The 19,203-nt window shown below is 38.6% G+C and overlaps 1 protein-coding gene across 2 annotated transcripts; it reads left to right on the top strand.

Annotated features, from left to right (window-relative positions):
- The first annotated feature begins 5,495 nt into the window (after positions 1–5,495).
- On the top strand, positions 5,496–17,708 carry LOC122669747 (probable serine/threonine-protein kinase At1g09600). Of its 2 annotated transcripts, XM_043866593.1 has the most exons (8): positions 5,496–6,089; positions 7,776–8,060; positions 9,037–9,354; positions 10,079–10,306; positions 12,857–12,957; positions 15,804–15,915; positions 15,994–16,488; positions 16,875–17,708. In XM_043866593.1, the coding sequence occupies exons 1-8, from the start codon at positions 5,625–5,627 to the stop codon at positions 17,076–17,078; spliced, it is 2,208 nt and encodes a 735-aa protein (XP_043722528.1). In that variant the 5' UTR covers positions 5,496–5,624; the 3' UTR covers positions 17,079–17,708. The 2 variants fall into 2 exon arrangements, with proteins under 2 accessions (XP_043722528.1, XP_043722529.1); XM_043866594.1 differs by lacking the exon at positions 7,776–8,060.
- The last annotated feature ends 1,495 nt before the right edge of the window (positions 17,709–19,203 follow it).

The raw sequence follows: 19,203 nt of genomic DNA, 5'->3' as shown, positions 1-19,203 counted from the left end.
CTGTAAACGGATCGGATTCGGTTCGGATAGTGCTATATCCATATCCGCATTCGATTAGCTATCGGACGGATTCGGATAATGCTAAACGGATACGGACACGGATACGGATCGGATATTTTATCCGTTTACATGTAAATATAGCTTTTTGGATAGCTATAGTCTATCCGTATTCGCATCCGTTTAACTTTCGGACGGATTCGGATAGTGCATAATGGATACAGACACGGATACGGAAAATGGATTTTGACTATTCATTTACACCCCTACACCGGAGCGCGCAAAATAACCAGGGGTGTAGCGGTCATTTTTCCCACCCCTTGGGCATAGGAGCGCTTGTCCGGCACAATCGAGTAGCATTCTTTTAAGCATTGGAAAAGAGTTTCTATGCGTCGAGCTCCTCTCCTTGGAGACATCCACCCAATAAGTGCCCAAATGAAGCATCCGATGGTTGGGTTGCTTGGCACACATCTCAGCGTTCGTTCAAAAATATGTACCAGCCAGCCCAGCCGTCGGATGCTCATTGCTCTAGTACACTTATTGGACAGGAGCTGGATCCAGTTCCTGTTCCTACACGCTAGTTGTAGGAATTCTAACTAGTTCCGGTTAGATGGACAAGATGACATCTAGAATCCTAACTATTGGAGAGGTGGGGAACTCCCTGGATAGTCTGTGCTGTAGCCTATTTCAACTAAATAGCCCACTAATATGCAGCTACATTATAGGGGTGCAAGTTTGGTCCTGTTGGCCCGAACTCACCCTGGCCCGCCCTGAGCCCGAACAGGGCTTGGGCTGAGATACCCTGACCTTGAGGGCGGCTCAAGGCTGGAAATGTCTGACCCTGAGTCAGAGTCGGGTCGAGTTAGGGTTGAGCCTCGGGCTAAGCCCGACCCGGCCCAGCCCGACCCTTTTTAAGTTATACTATAAAATGTAGATTGATATTATAATATATATCATAAACTTTAAATATCACACATATTTTATTATTTAATATATTATATATGAAGGTAATAAGTGATATTATATATTTTATTATAATATTATTTTATGTAAAATTGACAATTTTCTCCCTGGCCCAGCCAAACCCATGCATCTAACTCTTTCCCACCCCATAATCAGGGCCAAATAGGGTCAGCCCGGCCCGACCCTAAGGGCGGGTCAAGTTTGGATTTTTCAGGCCCTGACTTAGGGTCGGGTCGGGCCTAGGCCCAGCTATGGGGACTCAGGGTTGGGCTGGAGTTTTAAAAAGTTTGGCCCAACCCGACCGTATTGCAGCCCTAAACTACATCATTTGTTTTTTCATTCTTCCTAGTTGTTCAAATTAGTCTGCACATAATTGACATTTTCAAATAATTTTAGAGTTATTATAATAATATGTGTTGTAAGGGCGAATATGGTCACGTTTTTTTTTTTAAAGAATCAAATCAATTCACTTTAAAAATTTATAACTTCTAAATCCTAAGTCCATAATTCAAAAGTTATTTTAAACGTTGTTTCGAGTAATATCTAATGATGTAAATATCATAAACCATTTTAATTAGTAGTTTGTATCTGTTTTTCTCTCTCGGGTTTCCACGTAAAATTTTACTTGGAAAATTTCCTTAGTAAATTTTACTTCATAAATGTTAAATTTTATATGTTGAAAATTTTTTCAATGCTTTTTCCCATAAAAAAAACAAATATTGGAATACTTTTCAACATATAAAATTTTACACGTCAATTTTTTCAAGTCTATACCAAACCAAAAAAAAACTTTTTTTGAAGTGAACATTTTCAAGATGCAAAATTTTACGCAAATCCCTTGTTTTGAAGAGGAAAGAGATAGACATACGGGAGTGTTGCCATACACTAGCACTCCCATGAGTCTATCTCTCTCCTCCCCATATGAAAAGACACCTCCGCCTCCTTGTTTTGAGGAGGAGAGAGATAAACACATGAGAGTGTTGGCGTAGGCCACACTCTTGGACAGAAAACTATTTCTCATTATTTATACTTTCTCTTACACACCAAAAAACAAAAAACACAAGAATAAGAAATAAGGTTGCATGTTAAGAATAGTTATTTTTTGAAAAAAATGGACCAAATCAATAAAGCTCATATAAAATTTAAGTAGTGGATGAAGAGATGCCCCCTTCATCATATTCCTTTCAATTTCTCCTACTCCTTGGTAGGGACGGAGCAGGTTGTGTGCAGGAGCTGCGGGGTCTCTGGCTGTGCTTTACGCCATTTCTATAGCGGAGACGGAATTTGACTACACAATTCAAATTAAACAAATCAAAAAAATATATGCGAGTAAATCTTTTTTAGGTTAAATGAATCTATTTTTTCTTATGTAGTTTTATATAATCCATTTGTTGACCTTTAGCGCCCCCTCCACCTCCCCCCCTCCAAAAAAAAATCTGTTTTCCTGTCTCTAAAAAGGATAGATCATGTATCTTTATGTAAAGAATTAAACTAGTAACTAAATTAATGTTTTCTCAGTTGCATACAAATAGTGATTATTAACAACAGTACAGATTTATCACCATGGGATCAAAACCATAGAAATTGATACAGAAGTTTCCTCTACAGTTTCAAAAATAGATTTTTCCTATTGAAGAGTACTTTTTTTTTACAATAAACATGTTAAAGAGAGTAACTAGCCCATTATCTCCAATATTACAAGAAGAGATAGGTTGAGTGAAGGTGTGCAATTGTTCAAAAATATAAAGAGTGTTCTAGTAATACTTAGTAGTGCAAGGGTCTTTGATGATCCATTGTAGTTCTTGTGATACGTTTCATATCTGTACATCGTGCCCAAGATCAAGTGTAGTATCTATTCTCAGTGTATTATCAGTTTAACACTTAAGAACTTTAATTAAAGCATCATCTATAAAAAGGGGCGCTGTTCTTTGTGCCGCAACACAGCCTGCGCCTAGGCACATGGGGGTGGGCGCAATGATCACTCTGTCCCCCATCACCGGCTACTCATGTGCCAAGGCGTAGGTTGCGCTGTGGCACAGAGAACATTCTCCCTATATCATATATGTTTATCATAATAAAATAAAAAAATAGATAAAATATTAATGGAATCGTATATAAATGTACCTATATGTGGTTGATGAATGATGACTCCACTTTTTTCTCCCACTTCAACAGTTGTATTCCAACGGTTTTTCCCCTTTTCTATATATGTATCTTTTGGTTCGAAGAAGTCGGCTTGGTGTTTTTGTGTGCTTGTATTTTTGGGTGTGCCATGTGTTTTTCATTTTATGTTGGCGTCCTCTAGTAGTAAAAGATTTCAATACGTGGATGAGTGAGTTTTCAAAAAATACTAATCCTAATTATTCTGTATTGTATTTTTTGTTTAAAAAATTTATTAAAAAACCCCCTTTTTAAACTACATTAGTAAACCGTTTTGATAATTTGATATTTATAATAGGGGAAAAAGAAACCTGATTCGGATTGATGCTTTCGTGCACGTTGCTATTGGCCCCCACGCTCTTGGACAGAGAACACGTTTCCTTAAAATAATATATTGACTCAAATATTATATTAAAAACATCTGTAAAATCAATATATATTTTTTTATCATAATTGATTAAATATTAATGTTTATCAAGAAAAAGATGTCTAATGACATTTTGTAATTATCTTTAAAAACAAAATCTGTGATGACATAAATACTCCTCTTAAATACATTTTTATCCTACTTGGTAAGTCTAGATGAGTAGTGAGCTAGCTTTGTCACTCATGGATTATCCAATCACCATTCAGATTATATAATCCGGCCGGTTAACTATTCGGTAAAATTATTCTTAAAATAATCCTAATTTACCAAATCACATTGATTATCAAGGGAAAAAGAACGCTACCCGATTGCATGATTTCAGTGCCACACTGGATCACAAGATATTAATGCTTAATCCCGAGTGATCTAAAAAATTCCATTCACTTACGGCCCACCATGTTGGTGCAGACACTACACGATCGGGTAGCATTCTCTTGCCCGATCATCAACGGGAAGGACTGAAATTTAATATAGATTTCCAAAGGCCGGTCATTTAATATTACATAATTTCTCTTACCGAAAAAAAAAATTACAAATAATTTCAATTAAAATACTATAATATAAATTTTCGGTTTCATTCCATCGTGGTGTATGGGACATATAATATAAGGTCAGGTAGGACCCACTTGTTAGCCATGTGGCACTAAAATAAAAGAAGTGGGTCCCACTTCCAGAAACGAGCTGGCACGTCGTAACGAACGGGGTGGGGCTGAGTCCACTCGTGCAGTGGACAACAAATCTTGTGTCGGATCCTTACAGGCTTCGGTTGAGAGACGTTCCCTTCACGGGAAGGCCGTGCTTCTCTGTATGACTGTGTCTCCCACTCCCCTCTCTCTCCCTCTCTCTCTCTCTCCTTCTCTTGAATTCAAAGAGAGAGAAAGAGAGAGAAAGAGAGAGAGAGTTGGGTCAGTCAGCCAAAGCCAGATCATCTTTACAGTCTAAATAATCTCTTCTAACCATCCAAACTGTCCAATCCCAAAATCCCTCGGCCACTCGCATTTCTAGGGTTTCCGAGATCCGAAAACCTCTCGCTTTGCTCCTCTCTTTCTCTCTCTTCTTGCGACAACTCACATTTTCAAATCAAGGATTTTTTCAAAAAAAAAAAAAAAGAACCAGAAAACAGAAGGAATTATTTTTCGATAATTTTTTTTTAATTATCGAATTTTTTTCTTTGTTATTTCTGGTATTTCTCCTCTCTTTCTCTCTCCTTTCCATCTCGATTTTCCAGAAAATTGAATATAGCTTCTCTAATGGCTTTAGCCAATTGAGAACACAAAAGAATCAAAGGTTCTTGATCTCGACACGCCGTTGGAAGTCCGTCTCGGCCAGAATTCCTGCTTCGAGGGTTTGATTTTGATTCGTTTCCTTTGCTTACTACTGGATTCTGGCCTGATACGCGACGCTCTTCGGTTGGGGTATTTTTCTTTCCCACCTCTGCTTCCTCTCTTTTTCCCTCTTTTACTTGGAGGAGTTTCTTGTTCGGAAATTTTGATTTCTTTTAAGTGGGTTTTCCCCTTTAATCGATTTCGTCTGATTTGGGGATCTGGGCTTTTGGAGATTCCATATTGGGTACTCGGATTCTGAGATTCTTGAATTTGGTATCTCTTTCTTTCTCTGTTCCCGTCCCTTCTTTCCCATTGATTTATCTTTTTTTTTTTTTTTTTTTTTTCAATCCAATTTCTGGATTTGGAGAGTGAATGCGAGTCTTCTTGGTGTTATTGCACTAACAGGGTTTGGATTTTCAACAACTGCTCTTGAGGTTGGATTAGGGGTTTGATAGAGGGAAGAAAGCAGCTGTCTTGGATTATCTAGAATTTGGATTTGCAAGGTTTGGAATCTGGAAGAGAAATTCAGGGGTTCAGATGGTCACTAAGACTGTTCAGTGGTTGGCTAGGATCAAGGGTTTTCGATTCTGGATATTGTAAGGGCAACGGTCAGCTGATTCGGATTGTCTGAATGCTTGTTAACCTCTGCACTTTATGCGTCAGAAGTTACAGGCAATAGCGAGATATTTTTGCAGGGAATTGCAGGAGCCCAGAAGTTACTGTGTGACTAAAGGAAGAGGTCAGGTGGGACTATGGGTTGCATTTGCTCAAAAGGGGCTTCTAGCGATCACCCTGCTGAGGTCCAGAGAGAGAAAGATTCTAACAAGTCCACCAAAAGGCTAGTTGCTCCCTCTAAGAGAGAGGAAGTTGTTGTGGAGACTGCGGGTGTTGGTAATGGAGGGTCTGATGGAACGGCATTGCTTAGGGCACCGCAACGAGAAAATTCCAATTCCACTCCGCCGATTCCAACTGATAAAGGAGAAAAGAATCCATTGGTTGTCCAACCACCCCCAAAAGGCCATCATCAGAGACGGGCCACATTAGATATCAGCACTGGCCGGGGCCAGCCGCCAATGTCAAGGATAATTAGTATGTCCAATGGTGGAGCAGGGGAACATGCTGCTACAGGTTGGCCATCTTGGCTTACAGCAGTGGCAGGAGAGGCGATCAAAGGTTGGGCTCCTCGAAGGGCAGACACATTCGAAAAGTTGGACAAAGTAAGTTCTATTTATTTTTCATAGGCGATTTTTAACTTCATGCTTATTTTTCCTACACACTGCATAGATTGGTAATTTTAGTCCTTTGATTCAGAGGTTTCCGTCTAATATGCAACTTTTAATTGTTCATTATAAATTCTATTACTTGATGTAGTGATAACCAGCGAAATTTGAATATTTCACTACATCAGTTTTAATTTTTTCTTTAAGTAGACCTTTTCTATCCCTAAGAATAATTTGTATTAATTTCTAAGCTCGTCTACTGATGGTATTTTATTTCCTGCTAAGGGGTGTGTAATGTAGGGGGAAATGATGGCTTGATGATCAGCCTGATAGATTGATTTGTCTGGAGAACCAGATGTTTATAATTAGTCGCAGGTCATAAAAAATGTGCAGAATTTGGGGATAAACAGAGACAATTTGCTGATGCGTTTTTTATGAAGAGCAATGGATTGGAACTATTTCAGGTTTTCAATATTAGGTTCACTATCAGAAGAAGAAACCACTTAATTGGTGCATATTCAATTGGAATATCATCTAAAGAACTTCAAACTATGATCTGCATTCTGCCTTTTTCATTAACTATTCGGAACAACCATTCTTATTCTTACATGGTTTTCATGTTGAAATCTTTAAAGCCTGCTTGACTTCATCTTATTACTATAGTGAACAACCTTTGATGTGCACATATTTTTCTTCTCATACATTGCTTGGAACTTTGTATTGGTTCTATGCAATGCATCATTTTCTATTAGAAGCAAATTAGAGAGCAGACTTTGCAATCATATTCTTTGTTATAGTATGCCAAATTTTTAATTGAATAAATGGTAGAATTTGGAGCTCCAATATGTTGAACTATTTGTAAAAGGTCGGCAGCTATGTACTGTCATGTTCCTGAAAAAACAGCGAACTTGGTACGGTCTGAGATGAACTGTAATAATTTAGTTGTTCTTAAAACTTCATCATCAAATACTTGATGTATTTGGTTTTAAGTTTTAATACATTAACTCAAAAGGTTAATTTGGTAGTAGAGGTGTATCATTTGAAAGATTATCTGGCAAATTCTGAATAATCTAATCTCCCAATCCCACTTATGTTGATTGGCTTGCACATTATGCTGGTATTAACTCTTTCACTGATAAGAAAGGCTTCAAACACATTGAGTAGGGTATAACAAAATTCCAGACAAACTGGGAATCGAAGAAGGGTAACTTTCCACTTCACAATCTAGTGTTAATAAGTTTATTTTAGTGGCCCACCCAACTAGCCAAATGGCAAAATGATGTGGCGATTTCAACCGTTGGATAGAGAGTATATGGTCTGGATGGGCCACTTGTCAAATTTCAGACTCAACTTCAATTATATACTTCCCTGCGTATTGGCATGGATGGCTGACCATCCACACAAAAAATTAAAAAAGAAAAGAAAAGCACAAATTAATGTACCCCAACTAATATTGGAGTGGAACATATATGTATAATCCATTCCTTGTCTGGGGCCTCCGATCTCTGTGAACCTTCTGCTCTGCAAACATTCTCCAATCTGTTTGAGATATCACAAATCTGGTATTTTGTTTGTCTTTGATGCTGTTATTATGTTGGGTTAAAGAAAAGGGAGTATATAGGATTTGTTCATCCTTCTCATACAGAACTTTTTCCCCACACAAATGAAATGCTTTTTATGCAGATTGGGCAAGGAACTTATAGCAATGTATACAGAGCCCGCGACCTTGAAACTGGCAAAATTGTTGCAATGAAGAAAGTTCGGTTTGTTAATATGGATCCAGAAAGCGTCCGTTTTATGGCCAGGGAAATCTATATTTTGCGTAAGCTTGATCATCCAAATGTTATGAAGCTTGAGGGTCTGGTCACTTCACGTATGTCCTGCAGCTTGTACCTTGTATTCGAATATATGGAGCATGATCTTGCTGGGCTTGCTGCAACACCTGGTATCAAGTTTACTGAAGCACAGGTGTCTGCTCTTTCTTCTTCTTCTTCTTTTTTTTTTTTTTTTTTTTTGCACTTTTGAGGAAATTGAGGGTTACCACTAGGTTCACCATATACAATGGGTTGACATACACATGGTGCTTTATGTTTGGACCAACCATGCAAGAGTTACAGCTAGGTCATCAAATGAATGATCCTTATCATCAAGTGTCTAAACATATTCCTGGACATTTGCAATTTTGCATTCTTCTTTTTCTGAAACTTCAAGATGATCTGATGAATCTATTACAAAGAAGAATATGAACATAATGACCAGAATTAAAAGGATAAACATCCTCAAAGATGAGAAAATGACAAATCTGAGAAATATGCGACATTTTTTACTAGAGAATTCCTTTGTTGGACCTCTGAATACTCTCTTTATGAGCCACTCAGCATGTTACTGAAGTGGTAGGCCTTGTCACTGTAACATTTAGTCTAAAATGGTGGTGACTTGCTAAGTATGGTTTGCCTGTATAAATGTTTGGTACTTGTCCTGGAATGCTGTTAACAGGCATCCCTGTGATGTTCCTAATGGATTCCTTAGGCCCCATTTGTTTAGAGGGGAAGGTGCGGTGGGATTGTTGGGAAGATGGGACCCACATGTTGGTGGGGTTTTGTTGGGGTGGAAATGTTGAGGTAAAGTTACTTTTCCCATGAATAGTAACCAAATTGGTGGGACTTTGGATAGGATAGGATGGGATTTTGAAGTGCCATATTAGCAGACAAAGCATTTAATGATGTTCCCTGAGCTTTTGGAAGTTCACCACCCCAAGATAACCAAACAAGTTTGGGGTGGGATTTGAAGTGCCACATCAGCATTTTCCCACCCCGATTCTCCCTCCCCACCTAAGTCCCCTCTAAACAAACGGGGTCTTAGGGTCCGTAATTTTAATGAATTCAGTTAATATTATCTTTTTTCTGCACTAGCTATTAATGCGGCACACATGTTTTGATTGCAGATTAAATGTTATATGCAACAGCTACTTCGTGGGCTTGAACACTGTCATAATCGTGGGGTCCTGCATCGAGACATCAAGGGTTCAAATCTTTTGATTGACAATAATGGTAATCTCAAAATTGGTGACTATGGGTTGGCAACCTTCTTCAATCCTGATAACAAACAGCCACTGACGAGCCGTGTTGTTACTCTTTGGTATCGACCTCCTGAGCTCTTGCTTGGTGCTACGGATTATGGTGTTGCTGTGGACCTCTGGAGTGCTGGTTGCATCCTTGCAGAATTGCTTGCAGGGAAGCCTATAATGCCAGGAAGAACTGAGGTACTTCTCATGCCTTCTGCTTGGAGCCTTGGATGCTTACATATTTTATTTTATTTTGTTTTCACTTTAGATACTTATGGCCTGCTGTCACTTCTGTAGTACTTGATGAAGGTCTCTTTAATTATGATGTGGGTGAATTTTATTCCCTATCCATTAGCTACCCTCTAACCTATACTGTTCATTAGCACCCCATTTTGTGTGGGCCAGTCCAAAACTTTGATTGATCTGAAAGATCATCAGATGAATCAATTTATTTTAACCATCTCTCTCTCTCTCTATATATATATAATATTGTACGTTTAGAGCTGCAATTTTGATGGGTAGTATAACTGTACAAGTTAAGTTTTAAAACAGACAGAAAAAATCCATGGCAAATGCTTATCTTGGTCCATTGTCTTAATTTTACTGTATCCCATCTGAAGATGGGAGTCCACTGGTTTTAATCTCTTGGTTGTTAGTGCATGGGCTATGTGTTCTAATATATGTGGTATGAGGAGCACCATTCTAAGTGCTCTTACGATTCATTTTCAGTTTATAAAATTTATTCCTGAGCAACATATTGTCATCAAGATTATTAATATCTTACCTAGAGTTCTTCAAACCGATTCCCTATTTTTCAAAATAAGAGACCGATGTATAGATGCTAGAAAGGAATTAGATTTCTGTTTTCTAATGTAGCATGGTCTTGATTGGTGATGGCAATCTCCATATTCACTGTTACTAGGTAGAGCAACTGCATAAGATCTTTAAGCTTTGTGGTTCCCCATCTGATGAATTCTGGAGGAAGTCAAAATTGCCGCATGCAACTGTTTTCAAGCCTCAACAACCTTACAAGCGCTGTATTCTTGAGACATTTAAGGACTTCCCCCCGTCTGCTTTGGCCCTCCTGGATGTTCTACTCGCAATTGAACCTGAAGGCCGAGGTTCAGCTGCTTCGGCACTTAACAGTGAGGTAATTTGTGCTTCTTTTGCCAATTGTGTGGCAATGGTTTTTGAAATCTCCAAGTTGGTAATGTTCTGTTTTGGTTTTTTCAGTGCAGTCTAGTTTGTTTAGTAAGACCAACAATCTTGCACTCTTAACAGCTAACAATAGCTTCTACAGTAAAACAATATTACCTTGTTTGTACAGTTATTGTGTTTACGTATTCCATGCGTACCTTGTGTTTCTCTGATATGTCCCAAGACACGAAACCACTTTTCTGCATAGTTGTCAAGGCGGCAAGGCGACCTAAGGCGGTGGAGGGAGCGACCAAGTGTTGTTTTTTTATTTCCCCTCTTTTCTAACATTATTCAATATGCTACAATATGTACCTTATATCATAAAAAATGAATATTAAGCAAGATCAAGTCATCAAAAATCAACATTAAGTCACATCAACTAATAAAAAATCAATATTAAGCCACATAAAGTCATAAAAAATCAACATAGAACTAGAAGACATCAGAATTAAAGAAGCAAGCTATTGGAAGTTTGAAACAATCAAAACATACATTTGGTTTATATTGTTCTTAGAAAATATGATCTTATCAATATGTAGTAATTAAACTGCTCTCGATTTAGAGAAATATTCTTGTTCTCTAAGAATTTTAACTGATCAAATGATTTTGTTTTTACATGAGACTTTTTGTATTAGGTAGAACACAAAACCAGCTTTCCAACAAATCCAAGATTGCTTAAATTTGGTCTATATTGAAGGAGTTATATTACGGTCAAACCTTATTTGATGTGCGTGAATGTTGTCAAAATTGCCCTGAATGATTTTTTTTTAAAAATATCAAAACAAATGAATATTTTACCACACTTTGGTTTTTTAATAATGTTTTACCATGTTAAGATTTATGGAATTTTTAGATTTGACAAAAAACCGAGCATTAGAAAATTGAAAATTTCACCTACCGCAAAAAATCCAATTTTTGTTCTTGAACTGGGGATTGACTTTTTATCATTTTGGAATTTGATTTTTAACTATTTTACACATGCCACCCCTGAGGTTTAACGAAAGTATAATTTTACCCCCCGGTTTTGGATAATTCTGAGGACCTCCCTGAGGTTTACAAACGTTAACAAATACACCCATTCCGTCAGTTCATGACTAACAACGTTAAAAATATGCTGTGAACTGACAGAATTGCCCTTACAAGAAAAAAAAAAAAAAACCTGCAACTCATCTTCCCCAAAATCAATTGGGGAAGATGACTTGCAGATATGGGAACACCATGGAAACCGAGACAGTGGTCCAAATTCGATTCCTCGCTTTAAATCCTGTCTTTCATTACGATTTCTTAAATCTGAGTTCATAATACTGTTCTGGTTTCATCAATGAATAGTTTGCTAATCCTGTTCTGTATCATTAAGTTTCCGCCATCGATTTCAGCAATCCTATTTCAAGTCTGATTTGTAAAAACTTCAGTATCTGATTCTGGAATCTGAATTACTATTTTGTTCCTGCTATCTGTACTGGTTTGTTCAACTTTTCAAGTTCTTACCTCTGATTAGAACCCTAATCAGTCTTGCGATTCTGCAGAAATTGAACTATCCTACTCCCAGTAGGATTACTCAATATCTGTGGATATGTCAGTCAAAATCAGACCAAGCTTTATAGGATTAATCTTCCCTAAGATCGGATCCTTCGACCAGGATTTGAGCTTAAATCATCGCTCCATTTCAAAAGTGTAAAGACAAAGGGAGAAATAGGGCTGCTTTGTGAAAGGCCCTTGGAACTTCTAGAAACAGCTGGGAGACATCCATAAAGGAAAAACATACATTCGTCAATCCTGCTCCTCAATTTGATCCTGGATCCTTTGCTCGCCGTGCCACAGTCTCGGTTTCCATGGTGTTCCCATACCTGCAACTCATCTTCCCCAATCGATTTTGGGGAAGATGAGTTGCAGGTTTTTTTCTTCTTCTTGTAAGGGCAATTCTGTCAGGTCACAGTATATTTTTAACGTTGTTCGTCATGAACTGACGGAATGGGTGTATTTGTTAACGTTTGTAAACTTCAGGGGGGTACGTAGAATTATCCAAAACTGGAGGGTAAAATTATACTTTTGTTAAACCTCAGTGGTGGTATGTGTAAATTACCCTTAAACCAGTGCAAAACGCCCTGCAATAAGGCGGCAGTCGCCTAGGTCCCTATAGAACCACCTGGACGCCTAAGCGGCACCTTGACAACTATGCTTTTCTGATATGATGAGCATTCTTGATTTATATTAATGTGCATGCTTATGTTCCAAACTTGAATTGTTACAGAAAAAGGTTTCCAAACTCTGGATATCGTGTTCCTTAAGAAGGAAACTTTCTCTATCTATTTCTTGTTATTTGCATATGATACAATATAATGGAGTTCAATTACACACAAATGTCTTCTAACCTACTGGCTGTACAGTTAAATGTACCTAGTTCTTGGGATACTCAGATTAACATTGTTTCGATGTCCTTGTTGCAATTAATAAGATACTTTTGTTTAAATCATATTTCCTAACGTAGAGCTTTTGTTTTCAGTTCTTTACTACGAAGCCTCTTCCTTGTGATCCATCAAGTTTGCCTAAATATCCACCGAGCAAGGAGTTTGATGCTAAGCTTCGAGATGAGGAAGCTCGAAAGTATGTGGCAAACATTTCTATTTTCATTCTCTTTTATTTAAACTTTGTCTTTTTCCCTTCCTTCTCTTCTTGACACTCTTATCTCTGCAAACTCACTAAAGGCTGAAAAGCCAATGGAATACATATGAAACTACCAGTTCTGCATAGAAAATTATGCATGAAAACTTATAAAAGGTAGAATTTTTTATGTTCTTATGCTTGTGCCTGAAACTTTCACCAAGTAATACCCTCCCCATTGTATATCAATCCATCCTTGGCAATCACAGACACAGAGAAACATACATGTAGGTGTACATATATATTCTAAAGTCAATCAATGCATGTCTTAGATGACGAGTAGCAAGTACAATGGGAGGTTCTGCATATTGCATGGTTAAGATTATGGCTATAATAATCTAATTTGTTGGGTTTGTTGATTTCAAGATAGCTTCTAGAATAGTAGGCTAAGGAGCTGGTTTACATGAAATTTGCCTTATGATGCTAGAAGCATTAATTGCACATGTTTGTGAGTGACTCCTCATATTAGTCTAAACTATGTTTGAGTTTTTGCAATTTGATTGTTTACTTAATGTTTCACTATGTGAATTAATGTCCTTAACTTGAAATACTTATTTTTTCCTTGATGAATAACAAAATTTAATCAAACCAGCAAAGAAAACAAAACATAAGGTACAACAATGAAGGACCTGCAGGCCCAAACCCCACATTGGTCAAAACAATTGGGAACTCAACATTTTACAGTTCATCCTTGGACGCCTTGGTTGCCTTGTTGGTGTCACCTTGATTTTGGACCCTCTCCAAGGCCTTGGGTTGCCTATATACCGTGACAACTATGTTCTTAACATCCACATGCATGCTTTTTATTTCAGATCCGCTCGATTTTAACATGTAGAGCTAAATTAGTGTGGTAAATTACAGATTCTGTTAAACATATGGTAAAACAAGGACAAATTGTTCAGAGAACCAGTAGACCCAAGGATGAACTACATAACGGGATCTGGTCACCTAAGCCTTGGTGTTGCAGATACATCACCAAAAGAGGCTTATTTTGATGGGAGTAAGTCTAGTGTTAGGTTATATACATGTTGGGCCTTTGGTCCCATGGGTTTTCAATGTAATAGGTCACTTTTATGGACCTAAAGTAGGGGTAAATAGATTGCAAACGGGATTAGCTTCTATACTTAGTTTATTTTCATGTTTTAATGTTTTAAATTGAACTGGTCCAAAACTGGTTTGACCCAATGGTTCAATTTAAGTGACTTGAGTCACCTTTCTTTTAATTGTTTAAATTAGAAGTTTGGGTCCACACCTCTCCATGAATTTGTGAGAGGCTGTGAATTATAATAAAGTCGGCTAGGGGCTTCTTAGTCTCCTAGTCCGAATAGGAAAAAGGCCTTTGGCCAATATAAATAAAGGACAATCGTGGGGCTCTTCTTTACCTGCAAACTAGCTGCTGCCAGTTTGAACCTGCAATTACAGTGAGTTTAAACTATTCCCAACCCCCATTATTCTTCTCCTAATCCTCTACAGCCCAAACCCTAACTTTCCCCCTTTTGATTTTGAGTTTTCCAAAACCCTAAAACTTCCACAGACCATACCAACCATCAGATTTTGCCCATACTTGGACCGAATCACTCTCACACCCTAAGGAGAGTTCGATCCAAACCCTAGCCCAAACTGACCATCCTAAACCCTAGAATACCCCATATTCCTATTTTCAAAAAACCCAGAAATCCCAACCCTAACCTGCTGCCCAGTCAAGTTTACATACTTCCCTCCATCATAACATCTCAGGACCTTTACTATTGGACTCCCCTACATCAACTTGACATAACCAACACATCAACCCTAACCCTAATTTCACCAAAAATACCTAGTTTTGCCTGGCCGATTGAGTGTTCATGCTGGTTATTGGCTTCTAGTTGGTCTCCTATCAATCTAGAACTACATTACTTGGCCAACTATTCACCCATACCATTGGCAGACCCCATCCTCCAAACAAAAGACATTCTTTTTTCTTCTAAAAACCGAGAGTTCTGGCTCTTTCTATCAGGTGCATATATCTCCATCAGACCTTGTATGGTCTACCAGATCAACTCATTGTTTGGAGATTTCTCCTGTATGGGACTAGTTCAATGCTTTTAATATAAAATGTAACTTATTCTGCTGTTCCCTTTGGTAGTGGTACCTAAGATCATTATACTTGATATATTGGAAGGAGCTTGTGATTCTTTCCCTAGTATCGTGCACACCATCACCAAACTAGTGTTCGTAATGTGTTGTGTCCAGGTCACCAACTTGCCATCCTGGTGTCATGGCAACCTAGTGACCTTTTTGTGGCATTAATGATTGTTATGCCCTCTGCCCATACATAATACAACAGTCCACCTAACCATTTTATCATTTGCTCCAATGTAGGCATACTTTTTATCCTCAAAAGGTTTTAGTTTTGACTGGTAAAAAAACTTGGATGTGTTTGATTTTGGAGATGTTACTTTGACCAAAAGAAATGTACTTTGCTTAAGCATCTATTTCTCGTGACTTTAACATGAGTAGGGAAGAGCAAAAATATCACAATTTACTAGGAAAACCATTATCCCTGAAAATCAGGAAACAATGTAGTTTAATGATAACAAATATACCGCAAGTATTTGGAAAATGATCTCTCTTACACACACGGGCCCAGAAGGGTGGAAAAAGATATTCTGGGGTTGAGATTCAATTGGTCTCTGGGGTCTATATAACAGCATGTTGACTCAATTAAACTCTATGGCACAAGTATAAGATATTTACAGCCAGATGAACATGGACCTAATCCTCCACACATTGTTCATTTTATTATTCAGGCAAAAAGCAGCAGCAAAAGGACGTGGACATGAATCTACAAGGAGAGGTTCAAGAGAATCCAAGGCAGCACCAGCACCAGATGCCAATGCTGAGCTACAAGCATCATTGCAGGTATTTCTAGAACTCCAGGGCTTGTCAAACTAGTTGTATCCTATTTTACACTTCATTCTTACTTTGCGGCTTATTCAGAAACGGCAAGGACAGTCGAACCCTAAAAGCAGCAGCGAGAAATACAATCCTCAGGAGGATGGTGGTTCTGGCTTCCCAATTGAGCCTCCTAGAAGAGTTGCGCAGAATGGTTTCTCAGATTCCGGCCAATTGAATCTTGCCAATGGGTATGGATCTTCATGGAGTAGGGTGGAGGGTGAGACCATCGGTGCTCCCGGCCGAGCATATGGATCTTCAGGGAAGGGTGCAGAGTTGAGGGGACAGAGATCTTATATGCATCAGGCAGCTGAGTTGTCCAAGTTTTCTGGTTCAGTTGCTGTAAGAGGTTCACATATCGATTCTCAAAGAGAGAGGAGCACACAAGCCGCCTGGCCAGAACAGAAATTAAATTGCAGATACAATCAACTGGATGATGCTGAGCCCTCCGAAAAGTCAGAGTGGGGCCATCATTTGTTGGATAAGCCTACCTTGTCTCACAGGAAAGGAGAAAAGGTGTCTGGCAGGGAATCTACAACGGTAAGTGATTACTTTCATGATCACTTGACTTTATTTGCAGGTTAACATCCATGGTCACAATCTTCTGCGTATGCAGTATCCTTTAAATTTAAACCATGCTAGATGAGCACAGCCTAAATGTGTTTTGTCATATATTGCATGGTTTAAACATGGATCACAAGGTTCCCATTGAGAAAAGAGAAAAAAAAAAAAAAGAAAAAAAAAAAAAAAGAAGAAGATTGCTCGGTCTTTATGTTGGAGCCAGAGATTAATAAATCTCTTATGCTGGCATTCATGATCCATGAATTCATGCCTCGTGCGACATTATCTATGTATTGATTTGAAGTTTAGTTTTTGAATCTTCCTACCACAAGTTCTGTCCTTAATCTGCCTTTGTTTGGTTCTAGGGTTACGCCCCCAAGAAAAACAGGATCCACTACTCTGGACCATTGCTGCCTCCGGGGGGAAACATGGAGGAAATGCTCAAAGAGCATGAGCGGCAAATTCAACAGGCTGTCCGCAAAGCCCGTCTTGACAAGGCTAAGACCAAGAAAAACTATGGTGATAATGGCCAGTCTGAGGCACTACTACGTGGGACGAACGGCAGGTGATGGTTGTGAAGCAATATCTGCTGCCTTGATACTGTTGGAGAAAAGCGCAGTTCTTATCTTTGGAAGCAATATTCGTTTTGGGATTTGACTATTCTTGTCGCTGTCAATAGCAGAGGAGCTTACACAATTCGAAGCCTTTATGACACGGAACATCTGGGCTTTACTGGGTTATACGTATGTTATCTAAGGAGCATTATGCATCAAATTATAATCTCAGAGAAGCTCATGGTGGTTCAGCAAGGTGGGTAATTGAAAAGTAAATGAAATTCATGATCTTTGATTGATGATTTGTTGTGGGGAGCCTTTTTGCTGGTTAATCCAGCCGATTGTATAACAATTGTTTGCTTGAAAGTGAGAGAAGGGCTTTATGCCACTTTCTGGTCGGTTAATGTATATTTTGGGGGCAGGGGATATGTTTTGTACAGCTCAAAGGGGTTTTGCTCGATCAGAATCACCACCTCCATGTAAGGCAAAGCCATCTTCCCAAATTTGAATGAATTTATTTGTAGTCCAAACCATTACATATTTGATCCTAGCAGCACCTTCAGGAGAGTACTGTGTCTTTCTCTAGCTTTACTTGCACTCTCGAATATGGTATATATTGAAAGTTATATATTTAGGCTTTTCTTACTGGACTTTCTTTTGGAGTAGGGCGTCATGGTATCATCTTTGTGACCTGATTAATTGGTTTTTGTGGTATAAATAAGCTGTAACTAATACGGTTAATGGCACTAATTTTTTATTTTTTTTTGGTGAATAAAAAAATATATTACCAAAGCCCAAGGGGGGCGAAAAGGAGAAGAGAACCGAAAGGGGGGGTGTGGAGAGCAGATCCCAGTCCCAAGTAAGTGGGGGATAGGGATCTTAAGAGAGTACTATCTAAACCCCAGAACACAACAATATGTCTGTTCCTTGGGGAGTCCAAAACAGCTTTGGTAGGAAGAAAAGTAAGCTTAGTGGAGATATCCTAGAAGATGGTTTTTCAAATCAAGTCAAAAGAGCGAGATGTGGAGATCCATCTCCTAAGGTTCTTCTCCATCCAAATGGCACTAATTAGCTATTGGATACGTGCCTGGAGGTATTTTTCCCCCCTCTCTTGGTAGAAAATCAATGGAAATCCTTGCTCCCAAGTACTAACCCTTTTTTTCCCTTTTGAGTAGCCAATTATTCGACTGTAAATGATGCAGGGCAAGTCGATGGAATAAGAGGAGAAAAAGAGGGGTGAGAAGAAAGAAAGTCCCTAATCTTGGGGAGAAAGAGGGAGGCAACAACCTCAATTTTAAAACTAAATCAACTCTATTACATTAATTCAATCATGGGAGGAAGGTTCTGTTTCTTACAAATTATTTATAACTGAGTAACATAATTCAGAAAGGGAGACTGCAAACAAAATAGAAACTAATAACAACACTTCATGCGTGGGCTGTTGGAGTCTTTTGCTAACTCATTAATAAATAATGAAGTAAGGGAGAAAGAAAGCTATCTCGTCGGGTGCTGCTCCTGGGCCTAGACACAGGACTGCATGAAATGACCGCCGCAATCCCATGAAAAGGTGCAGATATGATTGAAGAACTAGGTTCTTCATATATGGGCAATGGCACTTCGACTGTAATAAGAGGCCGAGGGAATGTGTAATTGCTGTTGGAAAACGGAAAGTCAGAAGAGGTATCAAATGTATAATTTTTTGTACCATAAAAGAACCGATTCTCGATGAAAAGAGCTCGTCTCGTTGGATACACTCCACTCTGACTGACCCGGGCCTAATGGCCCTCTCTAAGCAAAGCACCCAACCCTGAAAGCGATAGCTTTTTTACTTAATAGGAGTAGCACTAAACTTCCACCTTTTCATGGGGTTGCATCGATCATTTTGTATGGCCTTGTGTTTGAATGCAAGGGCCGTGTGTCACATGCAACCAGGGAAAAAGAAAATCCTCTCCAACTCTAGCTCTTCTTCAACGGCCTTGTGTTTGAATGCAAGGGCTGTGTGTCGCATGCAACCAGGTAAAAAGAAAATCCTCTCCAACACTAACTCTTCTTCAACGAGGAAGACTTGAGCACGCATCCCAAGAATTGGCAAGTGTCGGGATGCGTAGTATTCTTTTTCCCAATAAAGAAATAAGACTAA

The sequence above is a fragment of the Telopea speciosissima genome, chromosome 7 (assembly GCF_018873765.1).
Source record: "Telopea speciosissima isolate NSW1024214 ecotype Mountain lineage chromosome 7, Tspe_v1, whole genome shotgun sequence".
NCBI lineage: Eukaryota > Viridiplantae > Streptophyta > Magnoliopsida > Proteales > Proteaceae > Telopea > Telopea speciosissima.
Note: the sequence above shows the minus strand (reverse complement) of the source record. Positions and strands in the feature narration are given on the sequence as shown.